The sequence below is a fragment of the Capsella rubella genome, unplaced genomic scaffold (genome assembly GCF_000375325.1).
Source record: "Capsella rubella cultivar Monte Gargano unplaced genomic scaffold, Caprub1_0 scaffold_4, whole genome shotgun sequence".
In the NCBI taxonomy this organism is placed as follows: Eukaryota; Viridiplantae; Streptophyta; class Magnoliopsida; order Brassicales; family Brassicaceae; genus Capsella; species Capsella rubella.
Genome location: NW_006238920.1, coordinates 7,870,500 through 7,887,944, shown reverse-complemented (window position 1 = coordinate 7,887,944; position 17,445 = coordinate 7,870,500). Strand labels below are relative to the sequence as shown.

The 17,445-nt window shown below is 34.5% G+C and overlaps 6 protein-coding genes across 6 annotated transcripts; 2 read left to right on the top strand and 4 right to left on the bottom strand.

Annotated features, from left to right (window-relative positions):
• Window positions 1–7: 7 nt before the first annotated feature.
• Window positions 8–2,302, top strand: LOC17888696 (DNA ligase 1). The gene is made up of 3 exons (XM_006296336.2): window positions 8–43; window positions 1,163–2,041; window positions 2,137–2,302. The coding sequence occupies exons 1-2, from the start codon at window positions 8–10 to the stop codon at window positions 2,024–2,026; spliced, it is 900 nt and encodes a 299-aa protein (XP_006296398.2). The 3' UTR covers window positions 2,027–2,041; window positions 2,137–2,302.
• Window positions 2,303–2,501: 199 nt separating this feature from the next.
• LOC17889364 (ATP-dependent zinc metalloprotease FTSH 2, chloroplastic) lies at window positions 2,502–5,393 on the bottom strand. The gene is made up of 5 exons (XM_006293307.2): window positions 5,277–5,393; window positions 3,820–5,001; window positions 3,419–3,732; window positions 3,093–3,333; window positions 2,502–2,992 (listed from the first exon to the last, which is right to left on the bottom strand). Exons 2-5 carry the CDS (start codon window positions 4,999–5,001, stop codon window positions 2,636–2,638), a joined length of 2,094 nt encoding a protein of 697 aa, XP_006293369.1. The 5' UTR covers window positions 5,277–5,393; the 3' UTR covers window positions 2,502–2,635.
• Window positions 5,394–5,840: 447 nt separating this feature from the next.
• On the bottom strand, window positions 5,841–7,353 carry LOC111831155. Its single transcript, XM_023784851.1, has 3 exons — window positions 7,152–7,353; window positions 6,835–6,907; window positions 5,841–6,218 (listed from the first exon to the last, which is right to left on the bottom strand). The coding sequence occupies exons 1-3, from the start codon at window positions 7,234–7,236 to the stop codon at window positions 6,206–6,208; spliced, it is 171 nt and encodes a 56-aa protein (XP_023640619.1). The 5' UTR covers window positions 7,237–7,353; the 3' UTR covers window positions 5,841–6,205.
• Window positions 7,354–7,727: 374 nt separating this feature from the next.
• LOC17888789 (putative receptor-like protein kinase At2g30940) lies at window positions 7,728–9,425 on the bottom strand. The gene is given in 6 exon segments (XM_023785153.1): window positions 7,728–7,997; window positions 8,091–8,340; window positions 8,423–8,545; window positions 8,630–8,731; window positions 8,811–9,340; window positions 9,342–9,425. Coding segments are annotated over 6 exon segments (1,359 nt in total).
• Window positions 9,426–11,955: 2,530 nt separating this feature from the next.
• Window positions 11,956–14,446, top strand: LOC17889377 (PLASMODESMATA CALLOSE-BINDING PROTEIN 1). Its single transcript, XM_006294887.2, has 4 exons — window positions 11,956–12,361; window positions 13,086–13,502; window positions 14,069–14,099; window positions 14,215–14,446. The coding sequence occupies exons 1-4, from the start codon at window positions 12,298–12,300 to the stop codon at window positions 14,378–14,380; spliced, it is 678 nt and encodes a 225-aa protein (XP_006294949.1). The 5' UTR covers window positions 11,956–12,297; the 3' UTR covers window positions 14,381–14,446.
• Window positions 14,447–15,448: 1,002 nt separating this feature from the next.
• Window positions 15,449–16,348, bottom strand: LOC17890160. The gene is made up of 3 exons (XM_023784391.1): window positions 15,917–16,348; window positions 15,634–15,819; window positions 15,449–15,538 (listed from the first exon to the last, which is right to left on the bottom strand). The coding sequence occupies exons 1-3, from the start codon at window positions 16,154–16,156 to the stop codon at window positions 15,452–15,454; spliced, it is 513 nt and encodes a 170-aa protein (XP_023640159.1). The 5' UTR covers window positions 16,157–16,348; the 3' UTR covers window positions 15,449–15,451.
• Window positions 16,349–17,445: the final 1,097 nt, after the last annotated feature.

The window sequence follows — 17,445 nt, the reverse complement described above, 5'->3', positions numbered from 1 at the left end:
ATGAGCGATGCAAGTTGCTTTAGAAAATGGTCTTGAACTGTGTGTGAGAGAGATAAGATTTAATTATTAATATTTAATAAATAAAATAAAGCTTTTATTTCTCCCACAGTAAATAAATATTACGTGGCTCTATGTCTCTTTTTCTTGGAATACCGTGTCAGAATTTTTTCCAACACCTGAATCTACTTTTGTAACAACATATCTGATACTATTTAATTTAGAATCTAACATTGTTTATGATAAATGTATAATTTGATTTCTTTTTTTTAAAACAAAAAAAATATATTAAATTGTTGGGTCAATTGAGTCAAGACAATATAACATTGTTTACATAGATGTAATTTTTACTAGTTATTATATTTCTATAATTGTTTTGATTTTTTTTTTTTTAATTTTTGATTTATTATTTATTATAAATTATGGGAAGTGTTCAAATAACGATTCTTCTATATATAATTCTTTTAGATCCTATTAGGTTCATCACAAATTTACATCATTTTCTCTAAACACAAAGCACGCTATTCACGATACTTTTTCTCTAAGCGTAAAATTACAATGAACAATTTTATTTGTGTTTTGTTGTAAATCTCGTTGTAAGTTTTTCTCCTTAATCTGCGAATTAATAAATAAATCTTCTTATTTGGACATCAAATTTCATGATTTCTTGATGTAAAAACATTAATGAAACTATAAGATTCTTTTTCATCCTTTGTTGTCTATAGTGAAAACTTTTCTCACAATATTAAAGAAATAAAGGTGAAAATTAAAATGGATTTTAGGATTAAAAAATTAGAGTAATCAAAATTATAAATTTCATTCTTATTTTTTTTTTAAGTAGTTTGTTTGAATATTTATAGATAAATAGTCAGAGGCTCAGAGCATTTGTGTATGTTATAGACTTATAGTTGTTCGTTCATCTAAATGATACCCAAAACTTTCGATCTTTTAAAAAATTTGACAAAATAGTATTCATTTTTTTTTTTTGATATTGATAGTTCCGAATAACCAATGAATTTTTGTTGAGAAGACGAAACATTATATATTACAATTGTTTTCAGATTTTTTTTTTACATTAATTTTAAGATTCAACGAAAATTACAGGCCAGCCAATGGGCCTATAGGATCAAGTGCGGTGTAAAAAGTTAATGCTTTGTTAATATAGCATTTTCTCCATTGTTTCAGCTTCGAAGGAGAGGAAACGAAAAAAAAAAAGATTTCAATGGAGAAGAACACTGACGGCAAAAAGAAGACTACTCCTTTGATTCCAGCTAACTACATCAGCATACTTCAGCTCCAGGAGCGTTGGATCAATGAGAAAAAGAAGAAGCGTAAGGAGGAAGAAGAAGAAGAGAGACGACGGAAACAACAGGTCGAGGAAGATAAACAGAGAGAAGAAGATCTGAAGAAAGCAGAGGAGGATGAGGAGAAGAAGCGTTTCAATCGAAGTAATCAGAAGCGTTCCGGAAGAAAAAGTCAATCTACGAGCGGCGGAGGAGTGAAATTCGTCGAGAAGGAGAAACCAGAAGTTACGGCGGTGATCGGGAGCGGCGGGGGTGAAGATACGGCGGAGATGGATAGGGGATTTAGGAGGAAACGGTATGATAGTGGGAAGAATAAGAAGAAAATTCAAGATGTGGCTATGGTAAATGATCTCGTTGTCGATTGTGGTGATTGTGGTTCAATCGCGCCGTCTGAGTCCGTCGTGACGGAGAATGTTACTCCGGTGAAAGGTGTGGTTCGAGTTTATAGGAAGAAAAAAGAAAAAAGTGTGGTTAAGGATGCTGCGACGGCCATAGGTACAAAATTTGAGGATCTTTCTATTAAAAGAGATGAAACCAAGAATCTCAAGGCACAAACCAAACCGTTTAATAACCGGGCAAAGCAGGGGAACGATTTGGCGCATCAGCGTGTTAAAAAGCCGATACGAGCTGCTTCTGCTTCTGCTTCTACAATGGTGTGGGTGAAGAAAGAGAGAGCTAATAATGATGGAATTGCAAGTGGCGTGAAGCCGCCATTAATTGCGTAACGTTTGCTCTTAAAGGTTTGATCATATTAAATTGTTGCTTCTTTAAGGTTTTTATATAGTATTACTGATTTGGAATTTGAACATTGATTTGTGGATTACTCTGGTTTCAGGTTTGCTCCTGGAAGGTGAACAAAACGAAACAGTCTCAATTTGGTAGTGTTCATTGAACAGAGAGATCATGGAACAGATTTATTTAAAGCATTAGGGACTAAGGTTTTGAGGTGTATGCAAATGTACATAACATAAGTATGAATGACTGATCATCGTTACCAGACCGATTTGGTGTTTTTACTTGTGCAAGCTTCAAATTACTTTTTATTCTCTGTTAGAATTTTGCAAATCTGGACAACTAATTCTATAAAGATTGTTGAATTGAATCCTAAAGAAGTGTTTAAGCCAAGAACTGGATTGTCCATAGAGAATTTTTTTAAGATGGAACTATCTAGAACACACTTACTAATACACACAGCGTTGGTGGATTTACCAATTCAATTTTAACATTTACTTGTTACTAAGTTTTGAGATAGTATCACACAACTTTCTAAAGTTCAAGTTTGACAGATAGATTTACAGAAAAATTAAAGTATTACAAGTATACAAATCCATTACTTAGACGGGGGCTGGTGTTGGTGCTGATGTTGGAGTTGTTGTTGAGGAAGGAACACGGTTTTCCGGTGGGATCTCAGTAAACTCAGAGAGGATTGCCCTGAACTCGTCACCGCCAATAGTTTCTTTCTCAAGAAGCACTTCAACAAGCTTGTCCATGGCTTCACGGTTGTTCTTTATGTGGCTTAGAGCTATCTCATATGCACTGTCTGATAGTTTCTTCACAGCAGAATCAATGTCTTCAGCAAGCTTCTCAGACATGGAGTTTCTTGCCATCATCCTCATGATAACATCACTTTGAGCAGATGAATCCATCAACGACCATGGTCCAATATCAGACATTCCAAATGTTGTTACCATCTACAAAGGTCAACAATCTCAAGCTCTCAATATCTTGAACTAGTAACAGATCAGATTTAGTAACAGGCCCAAGCATGAACAATGTGAAGGCTGTACGTACCTGTCTAGCCAAACCGGTGATCTGTTGCAAGTCACCAACTGCGCCAGTAGTCACCTCGGAATCACCGAAGATGACTTCTTCAGCGGCTCTACCACCAAGTCCACCAACAATTCTTGCAAAGAGTTGTTGCTTGGAGATGAGTGTAGGGTCATCTGATGGAATGAACCATGTCAGACCTCTTGCTTGGCCTCTTGGTATCAATGTTACCTTTTGCACTGCGTCATGTCCTGGAGTCAATGTTCTGCAAAAGAACAATGCTTATAACTTCAAAGTAAGTTCTTGATGGTAAAATATACAGACCGGCCTATAATCTGACTCTCACTTACCCACACACTGCATGACCAACTTCATGGTAAGCAACCAAGCTTTTGCTCTTCCCATCAGTCATCACTGTTCCTTCCATGCCAGCAACGATTCTATCAATAGAGTCATCAATCTCTTTAGATGATATCGAAGTCCGCCCTCGCCTTCCCGCCAATATAGCAGCCTCATTCAAGAGGTTAGCGAGATCTGCTCCACTGAATCCAGGTGTTCTCATTGCTATTATTTCAAGTGAGACATCATTGTCAAACTTTTTATTACCGGCATGAACCTTGAGAATATCTGTTCTCCCCTTAACGTCTGGAACATCAACACTTACCTGCATCAAAAACTTATAAGTAAGCACCAGCACTAGGAATAGTATAGGATTACATAAAAATATCAATGTGTATTAATCATTTAGTACCTGTCGATCAAACCGTCCTGGCCTCAACAAAGCAGAATCAAGAATGTCTGCTCTATTGGTTGCAGCAACTACGATAACACCAGTGTTACCTTCAAAACCATCCATCTCAGTTAGGAGCTGATTGAGGGTCTGTTCTCTTTCATCATTACCTCCACCAATTCCGGTCCCTCTTTGCCTGCCGACAGCATCTATTTCATCTACAAAGACAATGCAAGGAGCATTCTCCTTGGCTTTCTTGAAAAGATCACGGACTCTTGAGGCACCGACACCGACAAACATCTCAACAAACTCAGAACCAGAGATGGAGAAGAAAGGCACACCAGCTTCACCAGCAATGGCTTTTGCCAAAAGGGTTTTCCCGGTACCAGGAGGACCAATCAGGAGAACACCTTTGGGGATCTTGGCACCAACCGCAGTGAATCTCTCGGGTTTCTTCAGAAACTCCACCACTTCCATGAAATCTTGCTTTGCTTCATCAACTCCAGCAACATCATCAAATGTCACACCAGTGTTTGGTTCCATTTGGAACTTTGCTTTGGACTGACCAAACTGAAGTGGGTTACCAGGACCACCAGGGCCACCCATTCCACCACCAGAGCGTCTCGAAAGAAAGAACAAACCACCGATCAAAAGCAGTGGGAAAGCAAGATTACCAATCAAGTTGAATAACACAGAACCTTGATCTTCCTGAGCATTATGGGCTGCAAAATCAATATTCTTGGCCCTAAGCTTCTGGAGAAGCTCCTGACTTAATCCCGGTAGCTGAACACGTACACGCTCAACCCGGTTACCCAACTCAGGAGAAACAGCTTCCACAATAGCTATTGTCCCATTCTCATACAAATCCACTTTATTCACCCTATCTTTATCCAAATACTCTAGAAACCTAGAATACGACATCCTAGACGAAGAAACCCCTTGTTCTTCTGCATTTGCTTTCCCACTTCCAACCAAACCGACTCCGGCATTTCCTAACAAGATTTTGAGAAAATCTCTCCTTCCTTCATGTTTCTTCGCATCCAAAGAAGCCTTCACAACATTAAACCTAGGTGTCCTAACAACTGAAGAAAAGGATGAGGAAAGACCAATCTGTCTGCTGGAAAAGTTTCTCCTTAACCTCTGTTTGGTTGTTGTGTGCACTGTCAATCCATTTCCCACAAGACAAGTAGATGAAGCTGCCATCTGAAATCCATCAAAGAACCAAACAAAAAAGTTATTAGATGATACCAAAATCAGACTCAACATGCAAGTACCTAATCCTCAGATGAAAGGAACAGTAAATATACGAATAGCCCATAAAATTCATGATAATTATGCGTTCTCAGTTCACTGAATTGTTTAGAATTAGAATCAAGGAACAAAAACTAGCACAAAAGCGACGAAATCAGAGTTTGCCGAACTAAACCCAGCCAGAGTTTATACAGAATCTAACCAAAGAGAAGAGGTAGAAGCAGAACCTGTATCGATTACAGATGAGAGTTGTGGAAGAAGGAGAATCTCGAGCTCTGCAGATATGAGGAAGATGGAGAAGAGAGGAGAAGAGTGAAGGACTTGGGATTTTTTTTTGAAGGGAACAGATGTGGTTCCTGAAGAACTTACGTGTCTTTCATTTAGTGGTTCTTTACTTAACCAAAACTTAAAATTGAGTTATCCAAAACCAAAATTAATTTAAGGTTGGTTTACTCGAGAACCTTGAATTTTGTCACTAGTAGCCGCTGATCTGATCAGCCTGATCAGAAAACTCCTACATCCACAGAGACCAGAGAACATGATTTTACATAAAAGAAGGTTTATAATAGATATCTTTTTGATATTGTTTTCATTCTGAGAAAAATGCACACGACCATTCATAATTGGGTTCTAGACTTCTAGCCATCATTGTTTGTGTTCATCGGACAATTATGGACTGAAATGAAAATGTTTGGACAATCCGTTTCTTAGAAACCTGCTGTTAACTCACTACAGCAAATCTTCTGAATCAAGAATTTGAAACTAGGACTAGTATAACATCAGAAGATCAATGAAAACAAAATGGAGATTATATAAGATTCTTAAGCCTTTATCTAGTACTGTGAGTAACTTACTAACAGTAGCAAGACAACACCTGATAACTTTGAGTTCATGGAATATAAACATCAAAAGATGCAATAAATATGATTTGGTCCTGTCCCAAGATTTTGAAGTGGCTATAGAACTAAACAAATGAAGCTCATTCCAAAACCATGATAATAAATAATAGAGACATATATGGACAATTACATGATCAGAAATTATGCCAAAGGAGGAGGTTGAAGGCAGAACAAAGGAGTTTGTTGGCAGTTTGGCACACGTCTCAGACAACCAGGTCGGCTTCATGCTTCCATGGCATGATGACAATGAGTTGGTTTCACGAAAGATGCCTGTGGAATTTGAAGATAATTAAGCAGTGAATAACAACGCAAGGATTCTATCAAGATAGTGATGTCACATGCTTCCCTAAGATCAAAATCCCAACGAATCATCTTTTAATAACACGGTCATGGACTCACAATTAACTTGGCAATCTTAACTAGCAAACACAATTGATCTTCAATAACAATATGTTTGAACCCCACTGAGGATTAAGCAGATGGACTGAAGTTTCTCTGCCTTAGAGATTTGAATATGTAACCAAAGTCTGGCAGCCCTCTAAATCAATTTTAAACACAAAGATGAAAGTAACATTCAACTTTATACAGGAAACTATCCCAATCCCAACAATATCGAAATTTTGCCAACTAGTATTTTAGCCCATCAAGAACAAACCAAGAATAGCATAGAGCATGTGCATCATATGTGTATAAACAGTCACTATAGTACCCAACATTCAATAATTGTGATCTAAAATTATCAAACGAGTCATCCTGATATGTAAATCAATACACTTAACTAGAAATAGAAACTAGTATAACACATACACATAACTAGGATTTGAGATGCTGACAAAGTCCAAGCCTAAATCAAACCAAATCTACACATAAATATCATAAAAGTTACCTCTTGCAAAGCTCTGAAAAGTAACGAGATCCATTGTACATAATAAACCACATCAAGATTATCACCAACGAATCTGAAAAAATGAGTTAAGGAAAATGGCAAAAGCTCTGCTTTTGTTTATGCAGGACAAAACTTCACAAACAGTATCAAATCCAGCTCACTTCTTTATAAAAATCAAACTCTTAAGAAACAAGAGATAACGCAGCTAAAGAAGCTGAGCAAATAAAAATCCAACCTTTAAACCGAATAAGATGAGATTCGTAACAAGATGCAGCAAAAATTCAAATAGAACAGATCGATATAAGAGAAAAGGATACTGAAAAGGTATCTTTCCCACCAATCAAGCATGTAAAGCCCGAAGGTGACGTTGTAAAGATAGATTTTTCGTTGAACCCAGTTCATATCTATTCGACGGTCGGAAACACCCAATTTTCAAAAATTACCCAGTAAAGAATCAGACAGAGATCGTAACTGATAGAGATTCGACGATCCAAAATCCCCTTGAAGAAGATCTTCGTTCGTGTGAGAGAGATTGCTGATGATGAAGCTTCAGAACACTTGCGCCAATTATATATTACCGGTTTACTCAAATGGTTTTGTTAGTACCGGTTATTGGAACTAACTGATATTACATATCCCAGTCAAACACATTCACAAGAGGTGGAAAGAAAAACCAATACAGCTGAGACTGCTGTGTAATAAATTTAAACGAACCCTTAATGTAAAAAAGGTATTACATAAGATCCTAAATTAGCAATTATTATTTTACTCTTTAGATTCATTCATTGTCTGATACTGATCGCAGAAACCTCGTGTGACCGAGTAATCTTCTGAGGTGTTCTTATTCCCTGCACCATAGACAGAAGAAAGTAAAGAATAAGAAACGAACAAATCTATCGACATAGCTTGGGGTACAAGGAACTAAGTAATATGTCAAAAAGTTTCATTACATTGGAACTAAGTAGCAAGTCATGTGGTTGGAGCATGTGAATCACATCTCCCATTTTTGGTCTTTGTTTAATTTCAGGATCAACACAACGCAATGCAATCAACACAATCCGTTTTAGTTCCTTCCTTGTAGGAAATTCAGGCAGGTTAGGATCAAGAACATCTACTATCATATGATTTGCCACCATCTCTTTGATCCAGTCCACTAGATAAACCTATACCAAAAGAACAACATTGTTTCCGGTAAGTTAATTAACCAATGGGATTTGTGATAAAAATATGTATGATGTATATGAACTCTAGCTCACATGTGGTGATGAGCTTTGGTCTACAGAGACTCTCCCAGAGACAAGCTCCAATATCAAAGTCCCGAAGCAATGAACGTCGATTTTTTCATCTAGATTATCAGGTGAAGAAATAAAAGTTGGAACATCACTGTTACCGATGAATCCAACATCAAGTATCTTAGGGTTCCATTGATAGTCAAGAAGAATCTCGCTTGGTCTTATGTCTTGATGAGTGATCTTTGGTTCGATGTCCTCATGAATATACGCAAGGCTGATCAGAACACAAACACAAATCATTCACGCACAAGAAAAAATTGGTTGAAATAGTATATATATAGAAAAGATCATCAGACCCTTTTGCTATTCCTTGAATGATCTTCATTCTCTTTCTCCAGGTCAGAGGCCTATTTCTCCCAGCAGATCCATGAAGCCATTGGTGCAAATCTCCTTTCTCAGCGTATTCATAAACAAGAACCCTAAAACTCATTCATAAATTCACTTTAGTATGAGCCTACATTTTAAGTCACACATGCAGAGGTAATTATCAAATTTATATATACATCTCATCTCCTTCGGTGCAGTATCCAAGGAGTCTTACAACATTCTTGTGTCTAACATTTGCAATCATCTCAGCTCTTGTTATGAAATCTTTATCTTCATACCTGATTACATCATTGTCTCATATCAAAATATTAAGATATATTCGAAGGAATTGATCAAGAGAAAATGTAAAAACTAAACCTTTGATGGATGGGGAAGAACCGTTTGACAGCAACAGTGACTGTACCCATCAAGATACCACGATACACTGTTGAAGAATCTCCTTTAGTAATCAGATTATAATTTGCAAAACCATCTGTCACATTCTTGATCTCCATGAACGTAAACACGGTGAAGCTTCCAAAGCTGCCGGTAGAGGAGAAGCTCCGGGTGTAGTAGGAAAGATGAGCAGATGACCAACCAACCTGAGATATTCTATGGCTCTCTACATCGTCACCGCAACGGTTGTATGGAATCTGTTGTTTGTTATTTGAAGGAATGTGTGACAAAGGAAGACAAAGCTTTGATCTTAGTCTGAATGGTTCTTGTCTACATTTCCTCCTATGAAAGAAGAAACAGAGGAATGTAGAAACGACCAGAACTAATAAGAAGGCTATAGAGGCAGAAGCTGTAATGAGGATCCAGAGCTTGATGCCAAAGAAGGAAGTGTGTTGAGAGAGTTTGTGTTGGATCATTTCTGATCCTTGCTTTGATATGATTCTGTTCATCACTCAAGAGTCTTTGTGGTGATGAAAAAGATAATGAATCAATAAGAGTGTCAAAGACTAAGAAGAACTCGAGCCACTTCTTCTGCATTCTTGTTTAAGTTGTTTTTCTTTATCGTAATACGTTTTTTTTAAAAAGAGTGCAAGAAGATTTTGAAGTTATATCCTAAGATGTAGCGTAAGAGGTTACGAACTTTGTTTGACTGTGTCTATAACAAATACCATAGAGTTTTTAGGAGTGGTTCATTCTTTTCCTAACAATCATGAGGTTACATGAAATGCAAATTTTGGATAGGGTCGGTCCAAAAAAATCTTCATTTCATATGTTGTTGTTTACCAATTAGTGTGCCCCCACGAGCTCTCATATATGTATATTTGTTCCTATCATTCCGTACCCTATTATTATTATTATTACTCAAATGGAGTAAAGAGAAACATTTTTTTTCTTTTGCAACACCGAAAGTTGCATCTTGCCCTTGTTTGTTTTATTTCCGTCCACTAAAATCCACAGCACACATTTCAATGAGCTTTAAACCTTGAATTTACTTTTAAACAATTCTGAACTCATACAACTAAATTAACGTTAATTGCTTTTTTTTTTCCCATTCTGAATGGACTTAATTTTCTACTTTACAATTTTGTGTAGATGTAATGCGCAACTATGACCGCAACTTTCAACAAAGTACCGGAATCACTGCAATTAAAAGAGACAAACTTTAATAATAAGGGTCTAAAGACTCTAAAACTATACTTTAAATTAAATATAGCTGTATTAGTTAATTACAATGAGAAAGCAATGTGGAACTGAAAGAATGAATAATGTACATTGTACAGTAACAAAAAATGTGAATAATAAATACACAAAGTTGGTATGAGATTAGTCAAAAGTAAAGGCTTATGAGTTTGTAACATTTTTGTGGTCCTAGTTCAAAATAAAGTCAAATCAATCAATTTGCTATATTTCCCCAAAAGTAAAGGAACATCAAACTATAAAGGCCTCGATTGGTAACCATGATTTAGGAAAAAAATGAGAAGGAATGTGACATTTCTCTTCATTACTCAATTTTTTTACCATTTACAAGAAATCATTTTTACACATCATTACTCTACATTCCTCACAAAATGAGGAACAATATAACAAAAATGTTCCTCCCCAAAATTGATGAGGAACAAATGGAACAAAAAAAAGAACAAATATTAAAATTCGTTTTTATTTTAAAATAAATAAAAAATTATTTATTAATAATATTTTAATCTCATAATATAATATTTTTCATATTTTTATCATGTATTGACATTAAAAAATATTTTTGATATGAATTTCATGTTAAAAAATCTTACTATACATTATTTAAAATTTGTATGGATAGTAAAACATATTTAAGAGATGTTTATATCATAAATAACAAATAAAAAATTACTATAATCTATAATAGGTTAATAAAAATTATTAATTTTTAACATTAAATATTTAAATTCATTCAAAAATATATTTTAAAATTAGTGTCAAATTCATTATATATAAATTATATCTAGTATTATTATTAAAAGTTGATTTATTTAATCAAATATATTATAAAAGATAGTGTTATTGTTTGGTTATCATTTATTATTTTGTTCTTCTCTGCATGTTTTCCTTTCATTGCTCAAAAGTTGTTTATTCCGTTCCGTATTGTTCTTTTTGTTCTTTTTCCTTTTGTTCCTTTAATGGTTACCAGTAGAAGCCAAAGAGTATTCTATTATTCTTTATTTCGAATTAGGTGTAACGCTTTTTTCTCAAAGAAAGATTAAATCGTTTTATGTTAAACATTTTAAATTTATTCATCAACAAAAAAAATGTTTCTATTAAAAAAAAAAAACCAAACTAAACTAAAGATCGTCAATCGTGTGAATGACCACGCTAGGTAATAATCTTTGGAAGAGTTATCTTCTATCACTAGCCATGTACTTATAAAAGTAGTGTATAGTAGGATCCTGACTTAGCAAACATTTTGAGTAGACTTGTCTTATAATAAAAATTGGCATCCATGTAATCCATGACTTAGACATGTGCAAATCTTCTTGGATAACATATAGTTCGACCGATCAAATGTTTAACTTTACGATCTCAGTCGTATAACTCAAATGGGATCCTAGCTAAAAATGTCATCATTGCCAAACTTTTGTGATTATGCAATGAGTAAGAAATCTTGTATTTTTATTCATTGTTGTTTTGACTTTCTAGTGTAAATTCATGATAGAACATCCTTTTTCCAAAATTCTTAATTTCTTCCTTATCCAATATTTTTCTTTGTTTTGTCCATATTGTTTCAAATACAAAAATTTCCTCAACAACACAATCACGCTAAATAAATTTTTCCCCCGGTAAGTGAAGTACTTGTCTTCTACCAAAATAAAATTTTCAAGACTTTTATAACTTGGCGAATTTTCCCTTTCATTTAATTTTACATTAAGATGTTAATTTAGGATTATGTCTAGTTCGTAGCTATGTTAAGTCCCACTACTCATCAAATTTGTTTATGTTTATTTTAGCGGCAAATTATTTGTGCTTACATAGAGAGTTTGAAGAAAGAAAGAAAAAAGAAAACTAATGAAAAAGTCCTTATTGTTATTGGGAAAAAAGTTTAAAAAAGGAGGAACCATGGAATAGAAGAATCAAAAGTGTGAGAGAAAAACCATCATTACTAACATCACTCACTCACACTATAAGCAGCCCACATTATACATTATAACATTGCCCACATAACCTAAATCTCCCAAAAACAAATCATTACTTCTCTCTAGCTCTTTCTCCAGCAACCTTCTCCTCTTCCTTCTCCAACCCCATAAACTCAAAGTTTCAAACACATATAGCTCATCTCTTTCTATCCTTCTTGCTCTAAAGATAGTTGAAAGATTTTGTCGATAAAAGACAGGAGGATTCAAAGCTTTAAGAGAGAAGAAGAGTTAACTAGCTTCTTGGAATGGGAAAAAGCTTCATACTTGTAGCTAGTCTTCTTCTTCTTCTTCTTTCCTTCCCCTCCTCAGGTTACTTTTTTCAACCCATCATTCAAATAAGATGATAACTTTTCTTTTAGAAAAATATTCACATTTAAAATATTTTGAAAGTCTATATATATATATATATAACCCATAACTTGAAGTTTTTATATTATAGTGGAAAAAAAGATAACGTTTAATAACTTGAAGCTCATTATTTAAAAGCTGTAGAAAGTTAAACTATGTCTTGGGGCATTTTTTTTTTTTGTTATAAACTTTGATCTATGTCTCATCAGTTTTTATTTTTCTTCTTTAGAATTTGTGTTTTATTCTCATGTTGATCCATTTACTATTTTATTCTTCCATATCCGTGTTTTTTCGTTTCGTTATTATCAAAACTCTGAAAAGGTAATTCTTCTCTAATTTCAAAAAAAAAAAAAAAAAAAACGAAGTTGCTTTTTATTCTTTCGGGAATTGGTGTGGAGGAGTCCAAGCTTGCAAATACTATTATATAGTCGTTACTTTTTCTTGTTCAGTTCAAAGATTCTCTTCTGTCTTTTTGTCTCTGAGGTTTGGTCTTCACTTTCTGTTACTTTCATTTTAATCCACCTAATTCCAAATAAGTGAAACAAATATGTTTGAGACATGATAATTACTGTTATAACTTTGCCAACAAAATCTTAGACTTCGACATCATCATTATTAATGTTTTTAACATCCTTAATCCATGATAATAAAAACATTTAACTAACTAGTGACTTCATGCACACAGGTACAAAAGCTAGTAGTGAACCAGTAGAAGAAGAAAAAGACATAACCACACCATTAGCCACAAACCCAACCACCACTACTCCAACAACCGTGGTCCCTAACTCTGACTCTGACGCTTCTGCCGTGGCCACAACTCCCCTAACGATTCCATCTCCACCACACGCTGCAGCCTACCCAGGTGGAAGCTGGTGTGTTGCCAGGGAGAACGTCGCAACAATGGCGTTACAAGCGGCTTTGGACTACGCGTGTGGTATCGGTGGAGCAGACTGCTCGGATATACAAGGAGGAGGAAAGTGTTATAGCCCTAGCTCGTTAAGAGCGCATGCTTCTTTTGCCTTCAACAGTTATTACCAGAAGAATCCTATCCCGAGTAGTTGCAACTTTGATGGAACTGCTGTCACTATAAGTTCTGACCCAAGTAAGTCTTTCTATCTTATATTTCTAGTTAAAATTTTAAATTCAAGAAGTATTTTATTTGTCTAATTAACATATAAGTCATCTCCTTATAGATGGTGTTCCAACTTGTCATTTTAACTATTTCATATAAACATGGTTGGTAGTAATAAAGTTGAAATATTGATGTTGGGTTATGATTTATATATGTTTATTAGTTGGAATTTAGTGATTTAAATCGTATCTGTCTAGCTAAGTTTAACAACCAAGTAATAATAAACTAGTGGTGGCAGTATAATAGGTCAATTGTCAAAAAAGTAAAAGGTCATATAATCACTTAACATGGTGGAGATATAGATATAAGATGATGAGCCAATAAGTACGAATATATCTTACTAACAAAACAAATGGAAAATTTTGATTTTACTGAAAGCAATTGAACACTTCAGAATTCATATTGAAGTCTCTACATCATATATATGCTTCTATTTTTTTTTTTTTAGTTTTTTTTTTGAAAACTATATAATAATAAGGTTTAGATTGTGTGTTCCATGTAAATCTGATTAGTCACCTTGTTCTCTCTGTTGACAGGTGTAGGATCGTGCCGCTTCCCGTCTACAAGGTATAAAAATCTGTCATTAGATTAAGATGTAATAATTAGATCATAGGTACACATATAAGAATGAACTAGTTACGAGATGAAAAGTTTTTAAAAATGTGATAACTATATATTGCAGCACGAGTGAATCAATATTGAACGTATCAAGTGAAGATGGATTAGGGCTTTTTGGGAGAATACCGTCACATCCAACTCCCAAGCCCGAAGCTTCAAACTCCTCCTCCTCCATAACTTTCTCTTTTCTCTTCTTCTTCGCTTTTGTTTTTATATCTTTTTTGTTATGATCACCTTGATTTTTTCATGTAATATATAACTAATTTCGGCTGAAATATTACTTTTTTTTTTTAAGTTCCAAACCTAAAACGTTGATATATCTATAAAGTACAAACATTCACCCAAAACAACTTTCATGTTCTCATCCCAAACTTTGCTGAAGTTTGCAAACCATACTTCAGCAAAGTTTGGGATGAATGATTTACACTAATCAACTAGTAAACCGTATTTTGGATATAAGTGTCTCCTGTCTCAAAATTAAGTTGTTGTTTATTGCTAGTTGGCAAGTAGTTTTCATTTGTGGTTTAGATTTCTTTACAGAGGAGATATAGCTAGTTTGCTATAAAAAAATTCCATAGGCATATTGCTTTTGTTAATGAAAAGCTTTTCAGAAAATGATTTAAAATATTGAAAGGTTCTTTTCCTTTTCATAATTCAATTTTTTTTTTCTTTCCCAAAGGTTCGTTTCTTTTTGGTTTTGATACTTGATAGACCTTTGCATCAGTCGTCGGACTTATTCCTGAATTCTCAGCCGTCCATCAGTAAGAAACCATGCTTTATCGAATTATCGGTTTCATAATCCATTGATAATTTTGCTGAAGCTGAAATCCTACTTGAATCTTTTCCATAATTACTTTTCAATGATCAAGAGTTTATGTTAAGAGAGTCTGAGAAGAAGTTGTGATTTCTAGGTAGACTTTTTAGTTTTAAGAATCTTGAAATTTTGAGTTATTGTCTATGGAGTCTTGTTTTGTATTAAGCTGATTAGTATAATTGTGACTTTTTTATTTTGGTTAGCTTTTGAAGCTCATAAAAATCCAACACTCATCACAAAGAAGTTACCTTTTTTTTTTGGTTTTTTTTTTTTTGGGTGCTTACACAAGTTCTTGGGAACAATCAAAGATATCAACAGAAAGAAAAAAAACAAACAAACAATAGGAACAGATAGACACAATCTCAAATCAAAATCATAAAGGAAGGAAATAAATAATCAAAAGGATGGGAGGTTCTTGCTTCTTCTTCTTCTAGTGCTCTGTTTCTTGGTGAATAATTCGTCAAATTGTCATTTTTTTAAAATCTTTTTAACTTGTGGTATCTTTCTTGAAAAGATCAAGAACTCCACAACAATTCTTCCACCATGGTGTTGTCTCACCAGATGCTAACAGAGGCTGCAAGAACACAAATACAATAGTCAAAAACATGATGAATATTTACAAAATCTTCTAGTTAGAGAACAATTGAGTTTTGTTTTCAAATATGTGACCTGATTGTCTGTAGATACGGGAAGGTCTCGGTTTGCCACAGTGCTGCTGGATGCTCCACCAACAGCATTTGAGACAGCTCCAACGAGCTTGGAGGATACTTCGGTCCTCTTCTCTTCAAAAGTCTGAAGCAAAGATTTGGCTCCTTCTATACCTCTTGACAGAGCACTGTCCACTGCATCCCTTGCCTAAATCAAAACCACAGTTAAGTTTCCTTAGTTTTTTTTTTCTTGGGGGGAAATTAGAAAAACCAAACACATGTAAAAATATGTTACCAAGACCAACCTGTGTAGACACACCAGACACTTTCTCAGGTGCAGCTGCAGCCTCGGTCTTGACAGTTTCAGCAGAGGCAGCAACGGTACTCCCAGCTTCAGTTAGAGTACTCCTTGCCGTCTCTGTGGAGGTCGCAACGGTTTTCTCAGCGTCAGTGAGAGAAGCCTTGACAGAGTCAGCTGTGGTTGCAACTGATTCTTTGGCTTCGCTGAGAGCAGAAGTTGCCTTCTCCAAGAAAGCATCAGCCATTTTTTCTGATGTTGGGATATTTTGTCAGAGAGAGAGAGAGAGAGTTATATAATAAGTATAAGCAAAGAAGAAGAAGGAGAAGATTGAGAGGAATTTAGGAATGTGAAAAAAGAAGTGAGCTGTTAAAGAAGGGCTGTTTCAACGCATACAGCGAAACACTTATAGGAGAATCTCCAAACGTGACTTCCTTTATCATCAACTCTTTTTTTTTTTTTTGATTATAATTAGCATATCATTCATTAATCTTTATATAGTTAACAAAAAACAAAAAGTCATAAGAGAGTATAATAAAAGCTTATCAATCTTTAACCCAAAAAAAAAACAAAGCATATAAATCTTTGTAATAAGGTGAAATGATTGGGTTTTATTAGTATGATATAGTAATTCACATGATTGGAGTTTTGAAGTTGTCTTGTCCTACATGAATTGTATTGCCAGCTTATTAATTGACATTACCAACTATGAGACAGCTCTCTTTAATGCCCCCACCCTCTTCTTCTTCTTCTCTTTTTCTATAGATAAAAGTTTGAATATTCGCTGCAAAGTTTGAAGCGTAAACAAACACGGTTGATACACACACACGACACACACCATTAGTTAGTTAGTTGTGTGTGAATCTTGTGATTAGTGTGGTGTAATGAAATACCATTGAATAGTAGATGATCAAGATGGTGGAACATATGTCAAACTGTTATTGGTACTAAAATTAAATATAGAAAGGTGGGTTTTCATAAAAGTTACTTTTATTAGATATTTTTGTTCTAGGATTCTTTCTATGTAACCACTTTCAAACGTTCAATGTTTCCGTAAATGACGATAAAAACGTGTCTCTTGCATTCAAATAACAACAAAAACACATTAAATCCAACATGGTATATATAAAATGTGTTAGGGCATTTAGAGTCGTATATATCATGAAAGATGGTAGACTTGGTAATATTTTGTGTATCTAGGATAATATTAGTTTTTGTATGTGCCGATGTGATACATATACACACTTTAATGAAATCAGATTTGATCTTTTGAATTATTATATAATATAAAAATGAGAGATTTCTCATTTGATCGTGGGACCTTTGTTTTGTTAGGAAAAATACTATTTTAGCTGAAAGTGAAATCAAAGGATTCAGACATATCCAAATCCAACTACTCTTTAGAACGTTGTTGCTATCCTAATAATTATATCCTTACACAAATATTTTTCTAAAATAAATTAACAACATATAATATATCATCATACGGAAGAATTATTAAGAGAAAAAAACCCTTTCACACAAATAATTATGATA